At 45.1% G+C, this 27322-nt stretch overlaps 1 protein-coding gene across 1 annotated transcript in view; it reads right to left on the bottom strand.

Annotated features, from left to right (window-relative positions):
- Window positions 1–27039, bottom strand: part of LOC133381891 (zinc finger protein 850-like) — a 30253-nt gene extending 3214 nt beyond the window's left edge. Inside the window, exons 1-7 of the mRNA XM_061621457.1 lie at window positions 26933–27039; window positions 25283–25423; window positions 23670–23747; window positions 23066–23149; window positions 22403–22492; window positions 21197–21277; window positions 8514–10240 (exon numbers count right to left, since the gene is read on the bottom strand). Of these exons, the coding sequence (XP_061477441.1) occupies window positions 8514–10240; window positions 21197–21277; window positions 22403–22492; window positions 23066–23149; window positions 23670–23747; window positions 25283–25316 (2094 nt within the window). The 5' untranslated portion in view covers window positions 25317–25423; window positions 26933–27039. The remainder of the gene's footprint in view (window positions 1–8513; window positions 10241–21196; window positions 21278–22402; window positions 22493–23065; window positions 23150–23669; window positions 23748–25282; window positions 25424–26932) is intronic.
- Between the last annotated feature and the right edge of the window lie 283 nt (window positions 27040–27322).

The raw sequence follows: 27322 nt of genomic DNA, 5'->3' as shown, positions 1-27322 counted from the left end.
GCAGAGATCATATCGCAAACATACGTTGGATAATGGAACGGACCAAGGAATTTCAGAAGAAAATCACCCTGTGCTTTATAGATTACAGCAAAGCCTTTGACTGCGTAGATCATGAAAAACTATGGAATGCATTAAAAGCAATGAGGGTGCCACAGCATCTGATTGTCCTGATGCGCAACCTATACTCTGCACAAGAGGCTACTGTAAGGACAGAAATGGAGAAACCGATTTGTTCCCCATCGGAAAAGGTGTAAGACTGGGGTGTATTTTATCACCCTATTTATTTAATCTATACGCAGAACATATCATACGGAAAGCAGGATTGGACCAAGAAGAAGGAGGTGTGAAAATTGGAGGGAGAAATATCAATAATTTAAGATATGCAGATGATACCATAGTACTAGCAGAAACCAGTAATGATTTCAAACGATGGCTGACGAAAGACTAAAGTAATGACAACAGAAGATTTATGTAACTTTACAGTTGACAATGAGGACACTGAACTTGTCAAGAATTATCAATACGTCGGCACAGTCATTAACCAAAATGGAGACAACAGTCAAGAAATAAGAAGAAGGCTAAGACCTGAGGGCAGCTGTGAGAGAACTAGAAAAGGTCCTCAAGTGCAAAGATGTATCACTGAACACTAAAGTCAGGATCATTCAGACCATGGTATTTCCGATCTCTGTGTATGGATGTGAAAGTTGGACAGTGAAAAGAAAAATCAACTCATTTGAAATGTGGTATTGGAGGAGTTTTGCGGGTACCATGAACTGAAAAGGACAAATAATTGGGTGTCAGAACAAATTAAACCAGAACTATCATTAGAAGCTAAAATGCTGAAACAGAGGTTATCACACTTTTTGTGTGAGGGAGGGGGGCTCTCCCAGGACACCCTCCACCATCCCAGAAGCCAATTCCCCAACCAGGCCAATTGACTCTGGCAAAATATCCTTCTCTGCCAAGGCTGTGCCCGCTCAAAACAGCCCTGCAGGGTAATAGACGACCACCATCCTTTACACTGGTTAACCACCCTGAACAACAGGGAAACACAGAGTGCAGAAAACTTGCAAAGGATTATGGGAAGCAAGAGCCAAACAGACACTCCTTGCTCTGAAGCCTTTAGGCAAAATACCCAATTCACACTGTAGTTGTGGTCAGTGGCCAAGGTACAGGGTTCAGAGACAACCAATGAACACACACTGGAAAATAGAAATTAACTTTAGTAAAGAATAAAAGAGGTGCACAGCTACAGCAGCAGAATAGTTCCTTAATTTCAGCACCCAACAGAAAATCAAGAAAGCCATCTAGCCTAGTCTGTACTTACACACAGGTAGACAGTTGCACAGCCCCCTCTCCTCAGAGGGAGGAACAGGAAGGAGAGTTGATGCAAAATGGAAGCTCAGCAGGCAACATCAAGGAGGCATGATGGGACCCAGGAGAGGAACGAAAGCCACGGTTTGTGCCCCATACTTATGGCAAGCTGCCCAGCAACAGGCCGGATCCAATTAACCAATCAGGAAATTTCTTCATGGGATAAGGGCCCATCAATCAATGGCCCAATGGAACATCCTCCCTAAAACTTCAAGGGCTTTATGACCTTGATGGAGCCCGGCTTCTACAGATAAGGGGGTGTTAGGGTGGGCCTGTGATTACCCACAGCTGGGAAATAAAACTGCCAACTCAGAGCTCTAACACAGAAGCCAAATGTTAACCTGTTAAGATCCCACTTTAACAAATGAACCCCCACAATTCTTTGCTACATAGCCTCCAAGGTGACTTTCTCTGAAATGCTACCGGTTCCACGGGCAGGACCAGCCAGACAGGCACAGCTTCGCAGTCTCAATGCGTGGATGAGACGATGGTGTCGGGTGGAAGGGTTTAGATTTGTTAGGCACTGGGGAACATTTTGGGACAAGCCGGGCCTGTACAAAAGAGACGGGCTCCACTTGAACCAGAATGGAACCAGACTGCTGGCACTTAAAATTAAAAAGGTAGCAGAGCAGCTTTTAAACTGACTGAGGGGGGAAACCCGACAGGAGCTGAGAAAGGTCCGGTTCGGAATAAACCTCCCCCCTGGGATAAAGACCAAAGAAATGATGATATTTTAAAAGGAGTAGGCCTAGAAGTAGGCATTGTGAGAGCAGGGGCCCAGGATATCAATTCAGAAGAGCAAAATTACCACAGGCCTAACCACAAGTGCCAAAGACACTTGAAGAGAGACACTGCTTACAAGTGCCTGTACGCTAATGCTAGGAGCCTCCGAACCAAGATGGGAGAACTGGAGTGCTTGGTCTTAGAGAAGAGCATTGATATAGTGAGCATAACGGAGACCTGGTGGAATGGAGAAAACCAGTGGGATATGGTTATCCCTGAATATAAACTATATCGGAAGGACAGGGAAGGACGTATTGGTGGCGGAATCGCTCTTTATGTGAAAGAAGGCATTGAATCCAGCAAGCTCGAAACCCCAAAAGAGGCAGACTCCTCCACAGAATCGTTGTGGGTGATGATACCATGCCCCAGGAGGGACTCAATACTAGGAACGATCTATCGTCCCCCTGATCAAAATGCTCAGGGAGACCTTGAGATGAGAGATGAAATTGAGGAAGCATCCAAACTAGGAAATGTGGTAGTAATGGGTGACTTCAACTACCCAGACATAGACTGGCCGCATATGTGTTCCAGTCATGACAAAGAAGCAAAGTTTCTAGATATTCTAAATGACTATGCCCTAGACCAGTTGGTCATGGAACCGACCAGAGGGACGGCAACCCTGGACTTAATCCTCAGTGGGGACCGGGACCTGGTGCGAGATGTAAGTGTTGTTGAACCGATTGGGAGCAGTGACCACAGTGCTATTAAATTAAACATACATGTAAATGGCCAATTGCCAAGAAAATCCAACACGGTCACATTTGACTTCAAAAGAGGAAACTTCACAAAAATGAGGGGATTGGTAAAAAGAAAGCTTAAAAACAAAGTCCAGAGGGTCACATCACTCGAAAATGCTTGGAAGTTGTTTAAAAACACTATATTAGAAGCTCAACTGGAGTGCATACCGCAGACCAGAAAAGGTACCGCCAGGGCCAAGAAGATGCCAGCATGGTTAACGAGCAAAGTCAAGGAAGCTCTTAGAGGGAAAAAGTCTTCCTTCAGAAAATGGAAGTCTTGTCCGAATGAAGAAAATAAAAAAGAACACAAACTCTGGCAAAAGAAATGCAAGAAGACAATAAGGGATGCTAAAAAAGAATTTGAGGAGCACATTGCTAAGAACATAAAAACCAACAACAAAAAATTCTATAAATACATTCAAAGCAACGAGAGAGGAAGTTCTAGGCTTAATGGACAATATAAAAACTGACAAATCACCAGGCCCGGATGGCATCCACCCGAGAGTTCTCAAAGAACTCAAAGGTGAAATTGCTGATCTGCTAACTAAAATATGTAACTTGTCCCTTGGGTCCTCCTCCGTGCCTGAGGACTGGAAAGTGGCAAATGTAACGCCAATCTTCAAAAAGGGATCCAGAGGGGATCCCGGAAATTACAGGCCAGTTAGCTTAACTTCTGTCCCTGGAAAACTGGTAGAAAGTATGATTAAAGCTAGATTAACTAAGCACATAGAAGAACAAGCCTTGCTGAAGCAGACCCAGCATGGCTTCTGCAAGGGAAAGTCCTGTCTCAGTAACCTATTCGAATTCTTTGAGAGTGTCAACAAGCATATAGATAGAGGTGATCCAGTGGACATAGTGTACTTAGACTTTCAAAAAGCGTTTGAGAAGGTACCTCACCAAAGACTTCTGAGGAAGCTTAGCAGTCATGGAATAAGAGGAGAGGTCCTCTTTTGGATAAGGAATTGGTTAAGAAGCAGAAAGCAGAGAGTAGGAATAAACGGACAGTTCTCCCAATGGAGGGCTGTAGAAAGTGGAGTCCCTCAAGGATCGGTATTGGGACCTGTACTTTTCAACTTGTTCATTAATGACCTAGAATTAGGAGTGAGCAGTGAAGTGGCCAAGTTTGCTGACGACACTAAATTGTTCAGGGTTGTTAAAACAAAAAGGGATTGTGAAGAGCTCCAAAAAGATCTCTCCAAACTGAGTGAATGGGCGGAAAAATGGCAAATGCCATTCGATATAAACAAGTGTAAAACATACAGGCAGCCAATGCAAGTGGGCCAGAATCAGTTTTATAGGTTTGAACCATCTGGTCCCTGTTACAAATTTGGCCACTGCATTTTGTACAAGCTGCAGTTTCCGAACCATCTTCAAAGGCAGCCCCACGTAGAGTGCATGGCAGTTATCTAACTTGAAGGTTACCAGAGCATGGACAACTGAAGCCAGGTTATCCCTGTCCAGATAGGGGCACAGCTGGGCCACCAACCAGAGTTGGTAGAAGGCACTCTGTGCCAGCGAGGCTGCCAGAGCCTCAGGCATGGGTTCAGCACATTGACAGCCTCACCTGAAAAGGAGAAATAGAGCTGCGTGTCATCAGCATACTGATGGCAACGCACTCCAAAGCCTCATAGGACCACACCCAACAGTTTTATGTAGATGTTGAACAGCATGTGGTGTTGGCAGCGTTGCCTATTGTGCTATGCCCTTTGGTACGTGTGAGACCGGGTGCGTGTTGCGTTGTGAACGAAGGAAACAAGACACTTTCTGTTGAGTCCTTTTACTAACAAGTTTCCATAGAACACGTTTACATACATTAAGACATTACTTCTCCTCTTACAGCTACGTTTACTCTCCCCCCCACACTTTAGCATTCTTTCGCTAAAGGCTTTATACCTTCACAGCCACTTATCTTCGAGTTGATTGCTTGCAGCTGTGGCTACTGTCCAGTGACTCGGTTCTTTCTTTGGTTAACCCTTACTTGGTCATGTCTTCTACAGAAAGTAAAAGAAAGCTACATCCAACAACCCCCACACTTTCTTTGAAGACATTTCTCACCATTATTCATACCTGTACATAGTCATACATTGTGTATAGCATTCATTATTGTATATGTTGCACATACCTAACCTGTTAATGTGTTTGTTATATGATTCCTCACATAGTGGTTTCGTCAACACGTCGGCCGTCATGTTCTTAGTGTTCGTATATATTAGTGTTATGAAGCCTTGCTGTATACATTCCCTGATGTGATGATACTTTGATACGTTTGGTACGTTTATGATTAGCTTCTGACACCGCTAACTGAATGCATGTTTGATTGTCTTCATACACTCTTATGGGTTTATTGACCTCCAGATGCACTTCCTTCATTAATTGTTCAAACCATCACAGCTCGTTGCACGCCATGGATAGACTGATATATTCTGCCTCTGAGCTAGATACGGCCACGGCTGTTTGTTTTCTGCTGCACCAGTCGATAACAGACCCGTTCAAGAATATGACAATGCCAGACGCTGACTGAAGGCTATATGGGTCACCAGCGTGGTCGGCATCAACAAAATATTCTATGTTTCCCTCCTGTTTCACAGATAGTGCTAACCCCTTGTTAGCCGTGCCCTTGAGATATCGAAGCACCCTTTTAACACCCTGCCAGTCATGTTCTGTGGGTTTTTCTACTTTTCTGCTTAAAATGCTGACAGCGTTTGATATGTCAGGACGTGTCGTTTTCACTAAATATTGCAGCTTGCCTAACATTTGCCTATACATTTCTGGGTTACCACATGACATTTCCTCCGTGGTTTGTTGGAATGAGACTGTCATCATTCATTCCACTGCTCTCTAACAATTGCATTATTTTTCCTTTCTGATGCAATAGGAAGTCGCCATCGTCATTACGTATGACATCTATGCCGAGATAATGTTGCACAGGTCCTAAACATTTTGTATCTACATTCCTTTGTAAGTTAGTGTGAAATGATATCTCCTCCTCCATTATTGTGTATATACAGAATATCATCGACATATATCAAGCAATACGTGCTTACAACCCCATTCCGTTTCACATATACACAAGAGTCAGCTATACACCGTTCAAATCCCATGGCCTTCAAAACTTGATCTAATTTTATGTTCCAGCATCTTGCGCTCTGACGGAGGCTATACAGAGACTTGTTTAATTTACATACTAGCTCTGGGTGCGTTATACTCCCTGGAGGCTGTTCCATATATATTTCTTCCTGCAAGGTTCCATGCAGGAACGCAGTCTTTATGTCATAATGATACACTTTCATCCCCTTCATAGCGGCTACCTTCAGAAGGAGTCTGATAGATTCATGTTTAATCACTGGGGCGAACACTGCGTCATAATCTGTACCATACTGCTGTGAAAAACCTTTTGCTACCAAACGTGCCCTATACCTCAACACTTCGCCTGTGCTGGATCTCTTTCTTTTAAACACCCACTTACAGCCTATTGCTTTCTTCCCTGAGGGAAGACTTTCCAGTGTCCACGTTTTATTTTGTTCCAAGGCGTTCAATTCCTCTTTCATGGCTGCCTGCCACCTAGTTTGTTCAGTCTCGAGCAACTGCCTGACTTTGTTTATGTCAGAGGGATCTCTTTCTGTCACGTTTAAGGCGCAACAGATAAACGCCGCAGGGGGCTTCTCCTTTGAAGATAACTGATAGGTATGTTCAACCCTCTGGGCTTTCCTCTTTTCTCCTGTTTTCTGAACATGCCTGGCTACGCTCATTCCGATATAGAAGAGGGATTATCTGAGCATCCCCTGTATGCATACTTGATTCCCTTTCTTTAGCTCACAGGCTCCTTTTCCAAACCCGACTACATATCCCATAGAGTTCAGTTTTGTTACAGACATGATATTACTTTCTAAACTGGGAACATACAACACATCTGTCATTACAGTCTTTAGTGTTTCTATTTTCACAGTTCCCCTTCCCAATACCTGTCTGTTAGTCCCATCCGCTAGCACAACATTTTCTTTCGTAGGACGCATAGTCCTGAACAATATTTTGTCCTTTACCATGCTGTGGGTAGCTCCTGAGTCCATGACCCATTCCTCACTGTCTTTGTCGCTTCTGCAGTTGTCAGCATGCACAAGCTGCACTTGCGATAACTTTCTTTCTTTCCATTCCTCGAAATCTCACAGTCCTTTTTCAGATGCATTTTAGATCCACAGGTATAGCATGCCTTTATGCCAAAAGACCTGGTACTCAGGTTTCTTTTCCCTTCTTCCTTTGTTCTCCTCTTGTTCTCTTCCTTCTACTTCTTTTCACCTCTCCCACTCTTGGAGCAGCTTTCCTGAGACATATTGGACAGTCAGACCCTCATCCAGCATGGCTTCCAGCGAACTGATGATCGGATCCCATGAAGCGTTTAGCGAAGATAAGATGATGTACACTTGTTTTAATTGTGTGTGCACAACATCTCTCTCCTGTAATTCTGAGATCAGTTTATCTCCAATAAGTGTTCTGACATAGGTACGTCATCTGTTAGCCTCTTTTGGTGTAGCTTTCGTGCCAAATATAACTTACTGCTAGCAGTTGTTCTCACGTACACCTCTTTCAGAGCGTTCTACATCGATATAGCTGTGAGTTTGTCTTGTATGTACAGCAGTTGTGAATCATCCACTGCCAAGATCAAATAAGAGCGTGCTCTTTCCTCCAATCGTTTCCATGGAGCTGGTGGTGGGTCCGCCGGAGGGCCATCTTCAATCACTTGCCATAAATCCTCCTTAGTTAGGAATGCCTGCATTCTCAAACACCAACTTGAATAGTTCTGGTCAGTTAGGCATTCCAATGGCATACCGGCTGATAGGGAGACCGCCATTCCTACAGACAAGACGCTGCTTTGTTTGGTCGCACTGTGCCGTCCTTCAGCGCCCTTTCGTTTTCCTCCCCAAGGAGTTCGTCTTTCTTACCCACATCTCACTGGGCACCTCTGGGCCCATAACCCTTGTTGGCAGTGTTGCCTATTGTGCTATGCCCTTTGGCACGTGTGAGACCGGGTGTGTGTTGTGTTGCGAACGAAGGAAACAAGACACTTTCTGTTGAGTCCTTTTACTAACAAGTTTCCATAGAACACGTTTACATACATTAAGACATTACTTCTCTTACAGCTACGTTTACTCTCCCCCCCACACTTTAGCATTCTTTTGCTAAAGGCTTTATAGCTTCACAGCCGCTAATCTTCGAGTTGATTGCTTGCAGCTGTGGCTACTGTCCAGTGACTCGGTTCTTTCTTTGGTTAACCCTTACTTGGTCATGTGTTCTACAGAAAGTAAAAGAAAGCTACATCCAACATGTGGGACAGAACTGACCCCTGCGGAACCCCATACTGGAGAATCCAGGGTGCCGAGCAATGTTCCCCAAGCACCACCTTCTGGAGCTGACCCACCAAATAGGAGCAGAACCATAGCCATTCAGTCCCTCCCACTCCCAACTCAGCCAATCTTCCCAGAAGGATACCATGGTCGATGACTCTTTCCACACTCGAAGCATTGATAAGTTTTGTCCCCTATATGAGTTTTGTGATGCGAAGTAAGGTGGCTACTGTCACTGAAACTCTTTCAACACTCCAAGCATTGATAGGGTTTGTACCATGTGACTTCTTTGATGCATCGTAAGGGCGCTACTCCATCTGAAGCTCTTTCCACACTCCAAGCATTTATAAGGTTTGTTGCCTGTGTGAGTTTTGTGATGCAAAGTAAGGTGGCCACTCTGACTGAAGCTCTTTCCACATTCGAAGCATTTGTAAGGTTTGTCCCCGGTGTGAGTTTTGTGATGCGAAGCAAGCTGGCCACTCTGACAAAAGCTCTTTCCACACTCCAAACATTGATAAGGTTTGTCCCCTGTATGAGTTCTGTGATGCAAAGTAAGGGCACATCGCTCACTGAAGCGCTTTCCACACTCCAAGCATTTATGAGGTTTGTCCCCTGTGTGAATTCTTTGATGCGAAGTAAGGGCGTTACTCCATCTGAAGCTTTTTACACACTCGAAGCATTGATAAGGTTTGTCCCCTGTGTGACTTCTTTGATGTACCGTAAGGGCGCTACTCCATCTGAAGCTTTTTCCACACTCGAAGCATTGATAAGGTTTGTCCCCAGTGTGAGTTTTGTGATGCGAAGTAAGATGGCTATTCTGACAGAAGCTCTTTCCACACTCCAAGCACTGATAAGGTTTGTCCCCTGTGTGAGTTCTTTGATGCACCATAAGGTGGCTATTTTGACTGAAGCTTTTTCCACACTCCAAGCATTTATGAGGTTTGTCCCCTCTGTGAGTTCTTTGATGTGAAGTAAGGTCACTACTCCGACTGAAGCTCTTTCCACACTCCAAGCATTTATATGGTTTGTCCCCGGTGTGACATTTTTGATGTGAACTAAGGTTGCTACTGTAACTGAAGCTCTTTCCACACTCCAAGCATTGATAAGGTTTGTCCCCTGTGTGAGTTCTTTGATGCGAAGTAAGGGTGCTACTCTGACTGAAGCTCTTTCCACACTCCAAGCATTTATAAGGTTTGTCCCCTGTGTGAGTTCTTTGATGCACAGTAAGGCTGCAACTCTGACTGAAGCTCTTTCCACACTCCAAGCATTTATAAGGTTTATCGCCAGTGTGAGTTCTTTGATGAGAAGTAAGTTGGCTACTCTGACTGAAGTTCTTTCCACACTCCAAGCATTTATAAGGTTTGTCTCCAGTGTGACATCTTTGATGCGAAGTAAATTGGCCACTCTGACTGAAGCTCTTTCCACACTCCAAGCATTTATAAGGTTTGTCCCCTGTGTGAGTTCTGTGATGCGAAGTAAGGTGGCTACTCCGATAGAAGCTCTTTCCACACTCCAAGCATTTATAAGGTTTGTCCCCTGTGTGGGTTCTTTGATGCACCATAAGGGCGCATCTCTCACTGAAGCTTTTTCCACACTCCACGCATTGATAAGGTTTGTCCCCTGTGTGAGTTCTTTGATGCGAAGTAAGGTTGCTACTCCACCTGAAGCTCTTTCCACATTCCAAGCATTTATAAGGTTTATCCCCGGTGTGACATCTTTGATGCGAAGTAAGGTCGCTACTCCGACTGAAACTCTTTCCACACGCCAAGCATTTATAAGGTTTATCCCCGGTGTGACATCTTTGATGCGAAGTAAGGTTGCTACTCCACCTGAAGCTCTTTCCACACTCCAAGCATGTATGAGGTTTGTCCCCTGTGTGAGTCTGTCTCTCCTCTTGTCTCTTTGCTCCATCTTGACTCCTCAGTTTCTGCTCCTGCATCTGCTCCTCAGCTTTTTCCAGTGATACTTCAGATGGTTCTCCCTCAGCCTTGACCCCCCAGATGTATCCTGATGGAAAGGAAAGGAAAGGAGATAAAATGCTATGGAGAAATCCTGTGAATATATTATGATTTGTACTTATGAAAACATATTTCTGGGAGCTCTGTTGATATCAGAGTTTACCTGTCAAAGCTTGAGGCCTTGTACGGAGTTAGTTTAGCAGTAGTTGCTTGGTAGCAGGTTGTGAAAAGAGACACACACAAAGAGAATTCTAATGAAAATCTGCTCTCTTGTTCCTCTATTTAAGGTGGACAGCCCAGTACTTATGCACAGCTGGAATGTACAAACCTAGGATGGATCCTGTCTGACAGGGAAATGGCTCTTTCCACTGCCCAAAGGGCAGTTTGCATCCCCTCCCTCCCAAAATATTCGCCCCCTGTTAGCTGCACAACGAGATAGTGCTGGAAGATGCTACTCCCAGGACAGATGGCACTCTGTGAGCTACTGGGGAAGAACAAAGGACAAGTACGAGTAGTGCTGTCACTAATGATGCAGCTGGGTCAAAGCCAAAAGGAAGCCCAGAGTCTGATGCTCACAGATGCGAAAGGAGAGTCCGGAGTTGTACGACACACACAATAGGAACATGGAATGTGAGAAGCATGAACCAGTAAAAGTTAGAAATTGGCAAGCAAGAAATAGAACGCATCAACATTACAATAGTTGGCGTGAGTGAATTAAAATAGCGGCCTACCAAGTGTCAACAGAGGCATCAAAGAGGGGTTTCTTTGCTGCTTGTATTGCATCTGCAGAATGTTGTCCCAGGAGGTTGTTCCAAGGGGTCCGAAGCCTGGTCGGTCCAGTTGCGCAGGAACCCTTGGAGCACTCTAAAGCCTCCTGTGACGCATTTGCAAAAAATTTTGCTGATAAAATAGATCATCTGAAGAGTTCGATTCTGTACACCGTGGACACAGAAAGTGGGCCAGAGGTGGCCAGTTGCGATCCGGTCCGGTGGGATCAGTTTCAGCCTCTTCCTTCTGAGGAAGTGGACAAGGTGCTCTCTACTGTGAGACCGACCACCTGTTTGTTTGATCCTTGCCCCACATGGCTCATTATGAGCTGTAAAGAGAGACTGAGTGAAGGGATCAAGGCGGTGGTAAATGCCTCCTTGGAAGAGGGGGCGCTGCCATCTGCCCTCAAGGAGGCGGTAATAAAGCCCATCTTAAAGAAACCCTCCTTGGATCCCCAAGACTTGAATAACTTCCGCCCAGTCTCCAATTTACCATTTCTGGGCAAGGTGATCGAATGCGTGGTGGCTAAACAGCTACAGACACACTTGGAGGAAGCGGATTATTTAGATCCATTCCAATTGGGCTTCAGGACTGGACATGGAACTGAAACAGCCTTGGTCGCCCTGGTGGATGATTTGAGGAGGGCGTTGGATAGGGGTGAATACTCATTCCTCGTCCTCCTGGATCTCTCTGCGGCTTTTTTAGTGGTTCCGCTCCTTTCTCTTTGACCTGGTGCTGAATGGGGTTAATTTGCCCCTGAAGGACCAGGTTCGCAGCCTCGGGGTCATTCTTGACTCCCAGCTGTCCATGGAGGCTCAGGTATGAGCAGTGAGTCGGGCAGCTTGGTATCAATTACATCTGATACAGAGGCTGCGACCCTATCTTCCGACTCATCTGCTCCCGCGGATAGTGCATGCACTGGTCTCCTCTCACTTAGACTACTGCAATGCGCTCTACGTGGGGCTACCCTTGAAGACGGTCCAGAAATTACAGCTGGTACAGAACGCGGCGGCATGGTTGATTACGAATAGCCGCCGGTGGGATCACATCACCCCGGTACTTGAAGATCTACACTGGTTACCAGTTGTTTACCGAACCCAATTCAAGGTGTTGGTACTAACCTTTAAAGACCTACACGGTTTTGGTCCAGTATATCTAAAGGAGTGCCTCCAGCATCACCAAGTATGCCACCTGATGAGATCAGCCTCCCAAGACCTTCTCTCAGTCCCACCAGTTAAAACAGCTAGACTGGTGCGGACCAGAGAGAGGGCATTCTTGGTTGTGGCCCCCACCCTCTGGAACTCTCTGCCATACGATCTACGCCATGTCCCCTCCCTGGTAGGTTTCCGCCAAGGACTAACAACATGGCTATTTCAGCGGGCATATAGAACCCCTAGTTAATTTTAGGTAAACTGAATATGTTATAATTGTATTTATATGTGTATTTTATAACTGTATTTTAAAATTAATTATGTACGCCGCCTAGAGTGGCTGTTCACTCAGTCAGATAGGCGGCCTAAAAATAAATTTTTATTATTATTATTATTATAAAATGGACAGGAAGGGGACATTTCCAATCAGGCAACTACAAAATATTTTATGCAGGAAATGAGAAATTAAGAAGAAACAGGGTTGCTCTAATAGTGAGAAGTAACGTAGCAAAAGCAATTAGGAGCTATAATGCACAGTCTGAGTGAGTGATATCAATGAGATTTAATGGGAAACCTATCAACATAACTATCATCTAAGTCCTTCTCCAATTGCAAACACAGAAGAAGAGGAAATTGAGAGATTTTATGAAGAAGTACAGGAAGAAATTAAAGAACAATTTAGACCAAAAATAGGGATGTTGAATAATCAACAGGGGAACAAACTGACAGACTGAGATAAAATAAAAGGAAGATGGAAGCAATACACTGAAGAACTCTATGAAAAAATCCCCAGGCAACCAATATGGAAAACTAAACAATGGCCCACAGATTGGAAGCGTTCAAGATATATCCCAACGCCAAAGAAAGGGGATCCCAGGGAATGCAGTAATTTCTGAACTATTGCCTTAATATGCCATGCAAGTAAAGTAAAGGCTCTTATACCTTGTATGGAGAGAGAAGTGCCAGATGTCCAAGCTGGTTTTAGAAAGGGAAAAGGTACCACAGATCATATCGCAAACATACGTTGGATAATGGAATGGAGCAAGGAATTTCAGAAGGAAATCACACTGTGCTTTATAGATTATAGCAAAGCCTTTGACTGTGTAGATTATGAAAAATTATGGAATGCTTTAAAAGAAATGGGGGTGCCACAGCATCTGATTGTCCTGATGTGCAACCTATACTATGCACAAGAGGCTACTGTAGGGTCAGAATATGGAGAAACCGATTGGTTCGCCATCAGAAAGGGTGTGAGACAGGGGTGCATTTTATCACCCTATTTGTCTAATCTATATGCAGAACATATCATACAGAAAGCAGGATTGGACCAAGATGAAGGAGGTGTGAAAATTGGAAGGAGAAATATCAAAAATTTAAGATATGCAGATGATACCATACTACCAGCAGAAACCAGTAATGATTTGAAACGAATGCTGATGAAAGTCAAAGGGGAAAGCACAAAAGCAGGACTACAGCAGAATGTCAAAAAGACCACAGTAATGACAACAGAAGATTTATGCAACTTTACAGTTGACAATGAGGACATTGAACTTGTCAAGGATTACCAATACCTTGACACAGTCATTAACCAAACTGGAGACAATAGTCAAGAAATCAGAAGAAGTCTTGGACTGGGGAGGGCAGCTGTGAGAGAACTAGAAAAGGTCCTCAAATGCAAAGATGTATCCCTGAACACCAAAGTCAGGATCATTCAGACCATGGTATTCCCGATCTCTGTGTATGGATGTGAAAGTTGGACAGTGAAAAAAGCGGATAAGAGAAAAATCAACTCGTTTGAAATGTGCTGTTGGAGGAGAGCTTTGCGTCTCTGATTCAGAGCTTGGAAGATTACTTATAAGCTATCTAGCCTAGTCTATACTTACACGCAGGTAGACAGTTGCACAGTCCCTCTCTCCTCAGAGAGAGGAACAGTCAGGAGAGTCGATGCAAAATGGAACCTCAGCAGACAACATCAGATAGGCATGATGAACAAAAGCTAAGGTTTGAGCCCCATACTTATGGCAAACTGCCCAGCAACAGGCTGGAACCAATTAACCAATAAGGAAAGTTCTTCATGAAAAAAGGGCCCATCAGTCACCAAATGGAACATCCTCTGTAAAGCTTCCCAGTCTTGACGAGCTTGATGGAGCCCGGCTTCTCCTGACAAGGGGGTGTCAGGGTGGGCCTCTGAGTATCCACAGCTGGGAAATAAAACTGCCAACTCAGAGCTCTAAGACAGAAATGAAATGTTAAACTGTTAAGATCCCACTTTAACAAATGAAACCCCACAATTCTTTGCTACACAACCACACAACGGTTGGCACAACGGAGCCAACGGAAACAAGCCCCTGCAAAAGCCATATTCTCCACCCCCGCGCCTTTAACAGCGGTATTAAGAAGGGGGTTGAGGTTGCAATCTTATCAACGTGGCAAGTTCTCTGGAAGATGATGGGACTTGTCTGAGCTACCGTGCATAAAACCATGAATGCGGCGTTTCGAGCTACCCCACTACCTCCGGCCTTTGGAGGGCTTGCAAGAAGTGGCTGCAGGAGTGAGACTGTGCGTTTCTAGGAGCAAAGCTGGAACGGTCTTAACTTCCTGTTATTTTTGCCATATTGCCAAGAGGTATAATGTGGCCTGCTAAAGAATGTCATGTTATACTTCTAGTATTGAAAAGGGTTTTGTGTTTGCTGTGACATCTGTTATTGTTTTATTATGAAACTGTTTTTGTAATTGTTGTTTGCTTTTATAAGCCATTTTGAGCACAATTGTCTTTTTTTGTAAGTTGCTTTGAGTTCCATTTTGGAAAAAGCGACTAATAAATATTAATAATAATAATTGTCTGCAGGGAATCTATCTCCCCTGCCAGGTACCCTGTCCCTAACACCTCCAGCAGTGAGTGTGTGTGCCTGGCATTGGGTCAGGGAGACAGAGTGGGGATTCTGGTGGTGTACCGGCCGCCCCGCTGCCCAACAGTCTCCCTCCCTGAGCTGGTGGAGCTGGTCTTGGCGTTGGTGTTGCGGTTCCCCAGGGTGATGGTCTTGGGTGACTTCAACATACATGCTGAGGTTAGACTCACAGGTCCAGCTCAGGGCTTCACAGCTGCCATCACAACCATGGGGCTGTCTCTAATATCATCTGGACCAATGTGGCAGGACACACACATGGTTAGTTGTGGTCAGTGACCAAGGTACCGGTTCAAACCCAACCCTCTCCTGAATGAACGCACACTGGTCAATAGAAATCACTTATTGAAAGAATAAAAGAGGTGCACACTTACAGCAGCAAAATAGTTCCTTCATATCAACACTCAAAAGGGGCAAGGTAAAGCACAGTTGGCTCCAGAATCGTACTCAAAGAGTGCTTATCAATGGAGCTGGGAAACTTCGGCTGCCTTCAGTTCCTCCAATCCCAGCTACGCTGCTCACGCTTCCCGCCCACAACTCCAGAGACCGGGATCTCCTTATGCCCCCACCCGCCACCCAGACATTTTCTCCTCCCTCTCCAGAGGAATCAGCCTTTGCAGTTTGTGTCTGCCTAGCAGCAGTGATGTCACTAGGGTTGGTGTCACCCAGTGCGGTAACTCATGGTGTCACCCCCATGGACCTCCTCCCGTACCAGACCATACAGAATCCTTAGTAATGTCTTTTGTACTAATGTTACTCGCAAATCGTAATTCCCGTATATCACTGAATGTAATGGCAATAGTAGTGACATAAACAACTAGCAAAATTAAAATTACACCTTTAAATTACAATATTATACGCACAGCCCAAATTCTTGCTCTTATCACTAATGGGAGTTAATTATCTTGCATATGCCCATAGTAAATTTTCAGATACTTTCAGACCCTCAGCAATTTTCAAGTGGTCTATGTAGAACAAAGGTTTGGAAACCCCTGGAATAAGACACCTGCTCATGTCCCTATGCTGCTACCACCCCTCATTTAGGTGCCTGGGATGCATGCGTGTGGACACACCTCCTTACAATTATGGAAAGTGATTCTTAATAATAAGTCCCAGACAAAAAGTTACATAGGTATTTATCAGTTGTTTAGTAGAAAATTCAGAGCTGCAGGGTCCCTTCATGATAGTTACAGCCACGTACACCCTTTTTTGCTCCTGGATTAAGAATGAGATCTTTGTTAATGCATTATCTCACAACAACAAACATCTCTAGGAGCCAATCAGCATGAAAGTGGAGAGCTTTAGCAACTGAGAAGAGTCTTCTCAGTGGCTGACTCACCTCCTTTCAGCAGGAAAGGCAAGCAAGCATATTAGAAGTCTCTTTTCAGTGACTAACGCACTCCCTTTTCATGCTGACTGTAGGATGCTTGGAGACATAGGGACCCTGCTCCCAAAAAAGCAGAGGGACTAAGACCCCCTGGGTGACTACCCTCCTGGTGCTTATGGACATGACCATAATATATTTTGTGATGTGCAAGTTCGATATTATTTATTAAGTGTGTTTAGGATTACACTGATGGCATTTCCAAATATGTACTTTCACACAGACTTTGGTTTTCCATAACACAATGTTTGTCCAAGCCTCCACACTTGGGGGGGGCACTACTTGCACACCCCTTCCATAAGCACATCAAAGTTGGATACACACCTGAACCAAGACCCAGACAAAAGGGCACTCAAAACAAAAAGGTAATTACAGTGGCTGAGTAGATCTTGTACAGTGGTTATACTGAGTGGGCAGCCACTCTCCTTCACATTTTACAAAATACTTTTTCCTATACAAAGATTAAATTTCTGTGTATGAAAAAGTAATATATGAAGTGGTCTCAATAGTGAGAAAAGTAAACAAGTGAATGGTGATCCAAATGTTTTTCATTCTCACGTTATGAAGCTAGCTGCCAGATGACGAATCACCTTCGCTACGCATGCAGCGTAGACTGAAAAAACAGCACCCAAGCCACCATTCAATACGTGCACCTGTTCTTTCCAACATGAATCTACAGGTCTCAAAAAGTAATGTGTGACAAAGTCCGCAAACACCTTATAACATGCCTCAAACATGGTCTCTTGTTCTACCAGCAGGCCTTCACACCATCACTTTGCCAAAACAGAAGGATAGGTAAATTGCTTTTAGGGAGGTTCACAATTATGATTTCCTATTGATTTAATCTGAAAATATTTCAAATACATAAAAACAGCCAGGGGAAGATATTGGAGAAATATAAAATAAATACAAATTAAAAAGGGGGGGAGGTGAAGAGACCTGAAATGTGCTACTCACCATCTCTCAGCCTATCCTCCCCTCAGGATGAAAACAATGGAGAACCACAACCACCCCCAGGAAGAAGGGCACACTTAAAATGTAGAGGAAAAAATCATCTACAACCATCGTGTGAAATCCAATACTTATTGGGACACAGTATGAAGAAATATTTATATAAACATGACTCTCAAATATGTTTATGAATTACACAATCTTTAAATATATTTAGAGTGCAATCCAATGTTTCTTTACTCAGAAGCAAATCCCAATGTATTCAATGGGGCTTACTCAAACTGGGAAGTGTGCAGAGAACTACAGCCTCAAGTGATAAGGAACTTCTTCTTTCAACTTGTTCTTTTCAGTTGAGACCTTATCCAAGACTGAGTCTGGGTTGGAATTGCTTTTTAATGTGTTTTTAAGCCTTTTCTTTTTTTAAAAAAAAAGATGTTTTTTTAAAGCTTTTAAAAAATATTTTCAAAGATGTTTTAATATATTTTAAAGTCTGTTTTTATGATGTTTTAAAGTGCTTTTAGTGCTTTTGTTTGCTGCCCTGAGCTCCTACTGTGAGGAAGGGCAGGATATAAATCAAACAATAAAGAAATAAACTTCATTCACCCAACCTAAAATTCAGAATCATACCTCTTTAGGCTGTTTTCCAACTGTTTATTCTTGCTTTATGGTTATTGGATTTTAAATGGCTTTATTTCTTGTTGTGAGCTGCCTTGTTTTCCAACCCTACCTCACAGGGTCGTTGGAAAGACAACACACACACACACTGCAGATGTATAAATACATACAGCCCATATAATAGTTTGTTGTCAAACCAGTTGGTCATTGCAGAAAAATCAGTATTAGTTCTAAAAAAATCAGTATTCGTTTCGTACAGAATAAAAACTGTAATACCTACGTAAGCCCTGCCTACTTGCTTTAAAATAGGACTGGAGGAGGGGGGGACAGAAAGAGAACACAAACACAATTCTTTTTTACATTCACTCCAAAGTCCCATTGATTTTCAGCACATTCATAACCTTGTCTACTCAAAAGTAAATCCTATTGAATTCAGTGGAATTTACTCTGGAGATATGGGATTAGCAATGCTTTTACCCCCACAAAAGCAGGTATTGCGAAGGTTTTCAAAACACTGCCCAGGATCTGACTCCTACACACAAGAGGGGAAAAAACTGAAATATATATACTTACCCAATTTATGAGATTTTCAAATAAACGGGGGGGGGACCATTTTCTGGCTTTGCAATGAGGTTTACTAAACACTGCCACGGGTCAAACAAACACTTCACTGATTGGCTGCAATCCTGAATGGGCGGGGTTAAAGCTACAAACTGCTATACAGTAGTTTAAAAAAGATTTAATGGGTGGGCTGACGTTTTTATGTATATCTCGAGAACCGGACCACCTAGAAACTTAATTTTTTTTTAAATTAAAGCTGAGAATAACCTCCCTCTGAAGGTGTCACCTGGTGCGGTCCACCCCCCCGCACCCTCCCTAGTGACGCCACTGCTTAAGGGAAGGTTCTATGCCAACATTGTTGAAGAAGGCTGTGATAAGACCTTTGCAAAAAAAGCCTTCGTTAGACCCTGCGGATCTTAACAACTTCCGCCCAGTCTCTACTCTCCCCTTTCTGGGCAAGGTGATTGAGAGGGTAGTGGCTGCTCAGCTCCAAGTTTTCCTGGATGAATCGGCCTATCTAGACCAGCCTTTCCCAACCAGTGTGCCTGCAGATGTTGTTGGACCACAACTCCCACGCTGACAAAACCGAGGTACTGTTTGTGGGAGACAAGGGAAGGTTAGGGGATTTGGACCTGGTCCTCAATGGGGTACAATTGCCCCTAAAAGACCAGGTCTGTAGCCTCGGGGTCATTCTTGACTCCCAAGTGTCTATGGAAGCTCAAGTTTCGGCTGTGAGCCGGGCAACACTGTATTAACTGCATCTGATACGGAGGCTATGCCCCTACCTTCCCAATCATCTGCTCTCATCGGTGGTACATGCCCTGGTCTCCTCTTGCCTAGACTACTGTAATGCGCTCTACGTGGGGCTTCCCTTGAAAATGGTCCGGAAGCATTTCAACATCTGCTGTTACTATGCTGCTGTTGTGTTGCTTTAAACGAAATTAAGCACACAGAAATACACACAGTGCAACAGGCACAATGAAGGCACTGAAAGAAGAGCCTCACTATTCAACTATCACAGCTGATCTCAGGGGAGAGGCAGACGGGACGGGGCAGAGCTGCAGCCTCCGATCTGGAGGGTCTGCTGGGAGGGGTGCTTCAGGGGCGCCCTCGCCCTCACCCACCCTCCCCTCTGCCCCAATTGCATACCTTTGTTTCGAGGCTCCCCCTGCATTTCTTGCAGAGAGGTGGGGCGGGAAGGGGAAGTCCCTCCTTTGGGCTCTTCCCTTTCGGTCTGTCCTCACTGGTTAACCCTTAAAGAGCAAAGTGGCTGAAGGTGCTCATCTGCTTCACATGGAGAGGGAGGGGAGGCGGGAAGCCCTTTTCTGGCCGGTGACCCTTCTCCACATTAAAAATAAAAATGCCATGCACATTTTAAAAAAAAGTTTTTGAGGGAACAGCTTAGGTGAGCCTAAACCCAGTTTGCTTTACCTGTTAGATTTCTCTTTTAATTTCTCCTTGTTTAAATGCATATTTTAAATTGTTCTTTGTGAACCACTTAGAGGCTTTCTGTCGAGTAAGCAGTATATAGATTTTGTTATATAAATAAATACTGGATGCATTTCAACAGACTTAAAACAGTCCTTGTTGAACAAGGGCTCCATTTTGCAAGTTGGATTTCTGCATGACTTCTCAGAAGAAAGAACCTTGTGGAACTTACTCCTAAGTTAATTATACATAGGATTGCAATTGTAGAATCAAAATGTATTGTTGGGAATTGCTGGCAGTCAGGCAGCTTTTGAAAATCATTGGGATATACAGTAGGGCCCCACTCAAATAGCATGTTAGGTTCCAGACCCCCACCGGAAAGCAAAAACCACCGAAAAGTGGATCAGCTGTAGCACGAGGGTTTGGAACCTAACCCACTGACTGCACCAGAAGAGGAGAAGATCAGCTGTAGTAAGCTGATCAGCACGATCAGCTCGAGTGCGGGGAGCTCCACCCCCCTCCAGCTGATCACCCCACTGGCGCCGTATTAACGGAATGCCAAAAAGTGGTGCACCAAGAAGCGGGGCCCTACTGTTGTGGATTTCTCCTATCCACCCCCTTTGAAACAGAGATCCTTTATTCTGTATTTTCTTTTTTAAATAAACTTTTTGGGCTCGTGGGTGTGTTAAATTCTGGCAATCAATGTAAACAGCTTTGGCAGCTGGCCAATTTTCTCACTAGTCCTTACAGAGCCAAAGGGATTCCATTTCTCATGGAGGCTTTTGAAGGAGTAAACAAATCCCTGTCCTCTGAACCAAGGACCTGCAGCCCCTGCCAAGAGTTTGGTTTCCATTGTGAAATCCGATTAAAAATAAAGCAAAGTCCCTTTTTGCTTTTCTGAACCCCAAGGACAGACAGCTAGAGTGATCTGACCCAGAACAGTGCCTCGAGTCCACCCTCCTGCCCCACAGGACCATTTCAGCCTTCACAACCAAAGGTCTGCTGCTGTAGAGAAACTCCGAGGAGGGAAATATTGTGAGATGTTGGATGAAGAGGAGACGGGAGGGAAAAGCGGCCAGGAGAAACTGTGCCCTGATGGGTCCGTCTGTTCGGATGATATTACACAGGAATGGGGTGGGCGAGGGGGGAGAATCTTCAGTTCCTCAACGGGTCCCACAACACAGCTAAGCATCTGGGCTCCTTACTGGAGGAAGGGCGGGACATAAATTAAATAAATCTACCTGCTGAGGTCTCCTCCTCTTCTTTGGGTTCCTGCATCACCGGATCTTCTCCTTCTTCCCAACAGGAAATGAGGTCTGGTTCTTTAAAAAAAAAGGAAATCAGGCAAGATTAGTTATTTTTGACCACAAAGTATTTGGGAATTCCAAATCAAATCTGAACGCTCAAAACATTTTGAACGAGAGCAAAGGGGTGAAGCCTTGCCAACAGCCTGCAACTCGGGCCATGTGCCTTGAGCACTGTGGAGCCAGTTCTTTGGAGTTCTCTTCCCTTTGAAGTGAAACAAACCCAGACATTGTTACGCTTTCCAAGTTTGTTGGAAGCTTTTTGTCCCCCCGCCAAGAATTCTTAATTACTGTTTTTATAATCCTTATTAGGTCTTTTATTCTGTTTTCTATATAGATATTATTTTTCCTGTGAAGTTTGGCTTTTATTGGAAATTGTCAGCTGCTGTGTGGAAGAAGTTCCTCAAAAAGGAAATGGAAATGGACTGCTTTCAACTCGATCCCGACTTATGGCGACCCTATGAATAGGGTTTCATGTTAAGCGGTATTCAGAGGTGGTTTACCATTGCCTTCCTTGAAAAGTGAGCTATACATTTTTAAATAAACCAATAAATATGCTGTAGAATGTGTCTTGGGTTTAAAAAGGGTTCATATAAAAACCTGTGCAAAACCTGAGCGGTGTAGCTTTGCCAGATAATATCTGTGCTGAGAAGCTTCTAGCTCCATTTGATGCAGGGCTTAATGAGAAGGTCCACTTTTGTTCAGAGGGGCTCATTTTTACAATTAATGCTGAATTTGGCTTCAGGCAGGTGCAGCCTCGCAAGATCTCAGCTGCATGACTGTGAGACGGGGACCCTCTTGCAGAGCATGCATGGCCTCGCTTTTACTTTGGGCTTCAAGAAAATAAAATCCAAGAGCTGGAGAAGCCACTGCGCCTCTTCTTAAGATCAATGGTCCACAGCCCTGCCCAGAATCCTGGGTGGGATGGGACCATTTCATCCTTCACAACCGAAGGTCTGTGGATGAAGAGAAACTCCGAGGAATGAGATGTGGTGAGATTTTTAGGTGGCAGAGGAATGGAAAGGGAAAAACCATGAGAAGAACTCGTAGCCTAATGGGTTAGCCTGCCCTGGATGACATTATTCAGGAACAAGAGGGGTGGGTGGGGAATCTTCAGTTCCACAAAGGGCCCCACAACACTACCTGCTGATGTCTCCGCCTCCTCTTCTTTGAGACCCTGGATAAGTGGATCTTCTTCTTCTCCTCTTTCCCAACAGGAAATGAGGCCTAGCTCTTTCAAGGAAACACACAAGTTACTTTCGGTACTAGCTGGGTCTCCTTCAGACTGTCAGGGTCTGGAAGCCAAGCCACATATTTTAATTTGGGGAATCTCTCAGTGGACGGAAGGGGAACTTCCACCTGACAGCCAACCTTCCTCTTTACAGCATGAGATGAGCTTGATCAAACCAAAGGCCTATCTAGCTCTGCATCTCCACAGGGCCTGAATCGATGTGTATGGGAATCCCACAATCAGTCCTAATAATACTAATACAATTTATATCCTGCCCTTCCCTCCAAAGGGAATCCAGGGGGGGCAAAAAAATGATGAAGCAACGAAATCACCTTTAAAACAAAACATCTTTAAAAAAAACAAGGTCAGAAGGCTACAGCCATCATGACTTATAGCCCTTGAGAGCCTTCTCTTCCACGCATCTATCCAGCTTCTTTTTTCAAGCCATCTGAGATGTCCACCAGGAGAACTCACCGCCTGATGGGCGACTCTCCCCTGGATGACATTACTCAGGAACAGAAAAATGCTTCCATCCCCAGACCAAAAGAGGCTCCACAACACAGCTAAGCACCAACCTGCTGAGGTCTCCTCCTCCTCTTCTTTGGGGACCTGGATAAACAAACTTTCTCCTTCTTCCTTACAGGAAGCGAGGTCTCGTTCTTTCAAGGAAACAGACAAGATGAGTTACTTTTAACCACAACATAAAAAGTCAGGGATTCCATATCAAACCATTTCTACAACCTCAAAGCTAAGAAAGGCAAGAGCCCATCTCCTGTTGCTCTTCCCGTAATTCCGGAGGTGGCCCATAAACATCAGGACTGGTGGCCCTTGAGAGCCTTCTCTTCCATGCATTTATTTATTCATTTAGATTTATATCCCGCCCTTCCTCCCAGTAGGAGCCCAGGGTGGCAAGCGAAAACACTAAAAACACTCTCAAACACATCATTAAAAACGGGCTTTACAATATATTAAAACAAAAACATCTTAAAAAGTAATTCCAACAGACACAGACTGGGGATGAAGCCATTTTCCTTAGCCCCTTTTAAAACCATCCCAGAAGTCCACCAGGAGAACTCACCGCCTGATGGGTGACTCTCCCCTGGATGATATTACTCAGGAACAGAAAAAAGCTTCAATTCCCAGACCAAAAGGGGCCCCACAGCACAGCTAAGCACCGACCTGCTGAGGTCTCCTCCTCTTTGGGAACCTGAATAAGAAGATCCTCTCCGTCTTCCAAACAGGAATTGAGCTCCGATTCTTCCAAGGAAACAGACAGGACTAGTTACTTTTGACCACAAGATATTCAGCCATTCCAAGTCAAGCCATTTGTAGCTAAGAGGAGGGATTGTTTGGGACATGTTAACTCCCTGAAGAGGACAGGGCCGTGTGGTCCCAGCAGGGTCAGCCTCGCACTTGGGAACATGCGCTCACTGGATATGACGCCCAACCTGAACTGTCTGTTGGGGAGGACAGGGTGGAACTCAGCCAACCCATCTGTTTTCATTTGGACAACATCATCTCGCCACAAAGAGAGTGAAAACCAGCCCTGAGAGCTTCACCCTCCTCTTCCTCTTCCAAAAGGGAGCAGGGCTGCGCTTCACATTTACACTTCTGGAGGAAACCTTTCTCCATGCAGATTAAGAGTGAAGCCACCGCAAGATATTTGTGTAGCCAGAAATGCTCCCATAAGCTTTTCAGTGTCGTAGCTTGAGAATGTATATGATGCAAATATCAATGCTGGCGTTGGGAAGAGACAGAACAGGGCCAGAGTATATGGTTTGGATCTCTGGAAGGGAAATGATGGTGTGTTGCTTATAAATAAATGTTCCCTTCCTAAATGCATATTCTCTGAAAAACGTCCTATTGATTTTGAGGAATCAACTCTGACGCAAGCATGTTTGGGACGGCAGCTTAATTTTAACTTCCAGTTTATGATTCAGTTATAATTTGCATATCGAAAGGGCTCCAGCAATGGAGGTGGTGGGTGGGGGAGTGAGAAATTTGTCAGAGAGAGTGTTTCTCCCCCCACCCCCTACCCCCCATAATCCATCTCTGGTACCAACCATGCAGATGCTGAATTAGACAAAATAGGCAAAAGCACATAAAGTGAAGGTCTAAGTCATGGTATGATTCTGAAAAATATATGTAGAAAGGAATGATGGAAAATATAATCTATGGCTGAGTACACAATAATGTCCAATTTCTAATGCACCTGCAATTTACCACACAGAGTGAACTGCTAGCTCTGTAGACAAGATGTACATACACTCCCAATGACAAGACAGCAATAAAAGGCAGAGGCGTACTAATACAGAAATATAAAATGCAAGGATAAAATGCACAACATATCTCAAATAATTTGCCAAACGCATTTCGACTTGAAGCAAGTCTTCTTCAGTGGCATCTATATGGAGAGCTTCTCCAGAGAATCTTCCTCAACCGAAACGCACAACAATATGCGGAATGCAGCAACATTCTTGCAGAAACTGCGCTAGGGCTGTCTTGAGAACTGGCAAGGACTTCGACTCCAATGCATGAGGTTAGGATCCAGGCAGGCACCAGTCCTGCTCACAGACTAAGCACAGGGGTGCCTAGGCCCCAAAGGCAAACACTGGGCAGAGGGAGGGAGAGGGAGAGAGGACTCTCCCAAGCTCCAAGGGAACAGCAATTCCCACTGTGGAGTTTGGACTACAGCTCCCAGAATCCCTAGTGAGAAACTGAGTTTCCACTCCAGGCATCATTGGCACAAATGGCCTTCAACATCTATCAGTTAAGAAAATGTGTCTCCTTACTGAAAGAGGCTCCAATCTCATAATTCTCCTCCATGGCTTCCCTGTGCGGAGCGCTTTGGCCCGGATCCAGGAGATCCACTCCTCCTCCGTGAAATGCACAGCTGCTGCCTCCTCCTCCTCCTCCTCAAAGGTCACCAAACCCTGGAAGAAGAACATGCCCTCTGCTGAAGAGACGGCCTCTTCCGCACAGACCTTTGCGTCCAGCTTGAAAGGGGAAGGGCAACAGGGTGCGCTTCAATCACTCACAGCACTCAAAGCGCTCCTCCCACGCGCCAAAGTTGGATCCTGAGGTGAGGGTCCAGTAAGGATCTGGCCCACAGACCCAGAAAGGGTTCCCACAGCTGGTTTTGAGACTGGAGGGCTGTGAACGCCGTAAGCAGAAAGGGCATTTACCTTGGCCCATTCCCCAAAAGAGCAAAACATTAGGATCAAATGCAGAACTTCTCAACACGGCCATTTAGGTGAAGGACATCTGCCTTGCATGCAAAAAGTCCCGGGTTCAATTCTCAGCAGCATCTCCAGGCAGGGCTGGGAAAGGCTCCCTGCTTGAAACCCGGGACAGCAGCTGCCAGTCAGTGCAGAGCTAGGTGGACCAAGTCAATATAAGGCACGTTCCTCTGTTTCCACGAAGCTCACAAAAACACAGCCAGTTTTCAATAATGTCATCCCTCGCCACTCTTCCCAATTCCTCAAGGAAATGACTTTCTGATCATTTAATTTATAATGAAATAAAACTGGCCTCTTCTGTAAAGTCAGCAGCTGAGGTGCAAAGCAGGAGGCTGACACCACTCTTGCCTACCTTGCAGGGCTGCAGTTTGGATGACTCAGATGAGCTTATTTGCTGGCCACACATGTTTATTCACACCTTCCTCCAAAGGCCCCAGAGTGGGAAATGTAGGTTGATCTCCCCCTCCCCAACCTTCAGCAGCAGCAACAATGTTGTAAGGTCAGGAAGGCAAGGAAATGATTGTCCTAACGTTTGTGTAGGGGTGTGTGTGTGTGTGTGTGTGTGAGAGAGAGAGAGAGAGAGAGTGAGTATCTAAAAGGGGGGGAGGTTTGAGGAGATCCCAAGAAGAGACAAAGTTCATTTGGGGGAGAGGGTAAGCACTGAGCTGGGGGTTCGACTGGATGGTCTTACAGGCCCCTCCCAACTCCATCATTCTACAAAAAGCGTGTTTCCTCCCTGGAACTACCGCAGTGCAGAAATGGGCTCACAGAAACCCACTGTGGACAGAATGGACAAGAAAACAGCCCCCGTTTGGATGTGGGGAAAATATTGCTTACTTATTCGCTTGCTTACTCTCTCTTTTTTTGGTCTGCTTTCTTCTCCAACGCGTTTGGGGGGAGGGGGTCACCTGCTCCTGCTCCCCTTTTGTCCTCACACAGCAGCCCAGCGAGGTAGGCCGGCTTTCTCAGCCCCGGCACCCGGGGGTCTCCTCTGCACCAGGGCGTCTCTTCCCACCCCCACTCCTGGGGCAGAGGGCGCTACAAAGAGGATCGTGGAATGGAAGCGCTGCAGCTGTTCGGCCCCCAATGTTGCCCCTAGGTTGCATGCATGCGACTGCCCCCCATGGATTCCCGGGGGAGATGTGGGGGGAGGCTCTCCCCCTCTTTCCGCCCCCCAAAGGCAAACTCCTGACCCTTCCTCACCCCCACTGCTGCACGTCTTCCTTTCTCTCGCGATTGGCCACGATCCAGCCTTCCTCCTCCTCCTCCTCCTCTTAGGAAATTAATCAAGCCTGTTTGCTTCGCTATTGTCTTCCTCCCTCCCTCCCATTTGCATGACCACATCCTGCCTCTCTAGGAAGCAGAGCGCAGATCCTTTCCCCGCTGGAGGACTGAATGCCAGGCGCGCTCTGGGCAAACTTCTCGCAGGCTCTACCCCTGGTGCAAATCCAGGGCGCAGGCGCAGAGGTTCCTGCTACGTCAGGCCTCTGGATTTCGCTCCCAGTTCCTTATTTGCCTGAAAGTTCAAAACGCTGAAAACGGAGAAAATTGACAGCTTCAGCAACTTCAGGCCAAAGTTAGGATGTCTCTGAA

Source organism: Rhineura floridana, chromosome 3, assembly GCF_030035675.1.
Source record: "Rhineura floridana isolate rRhiFlo1 chromosome 3, rRhiFlo1.hap2, whole genome shotgun sequence".
Classification (NCBI taxonomy): domain Eukaryota; kingdom Metazoa; phylum Chordata; class Lepidosauria; order Squamata; family Rhineuridae; genus Rhineura; species Rhineura floridana.
The sequence above is the reverse complement of the archived record's forward strand: the minus strand, read 5'-3'. Positions and strand labels throughout refer to the sequence as shown.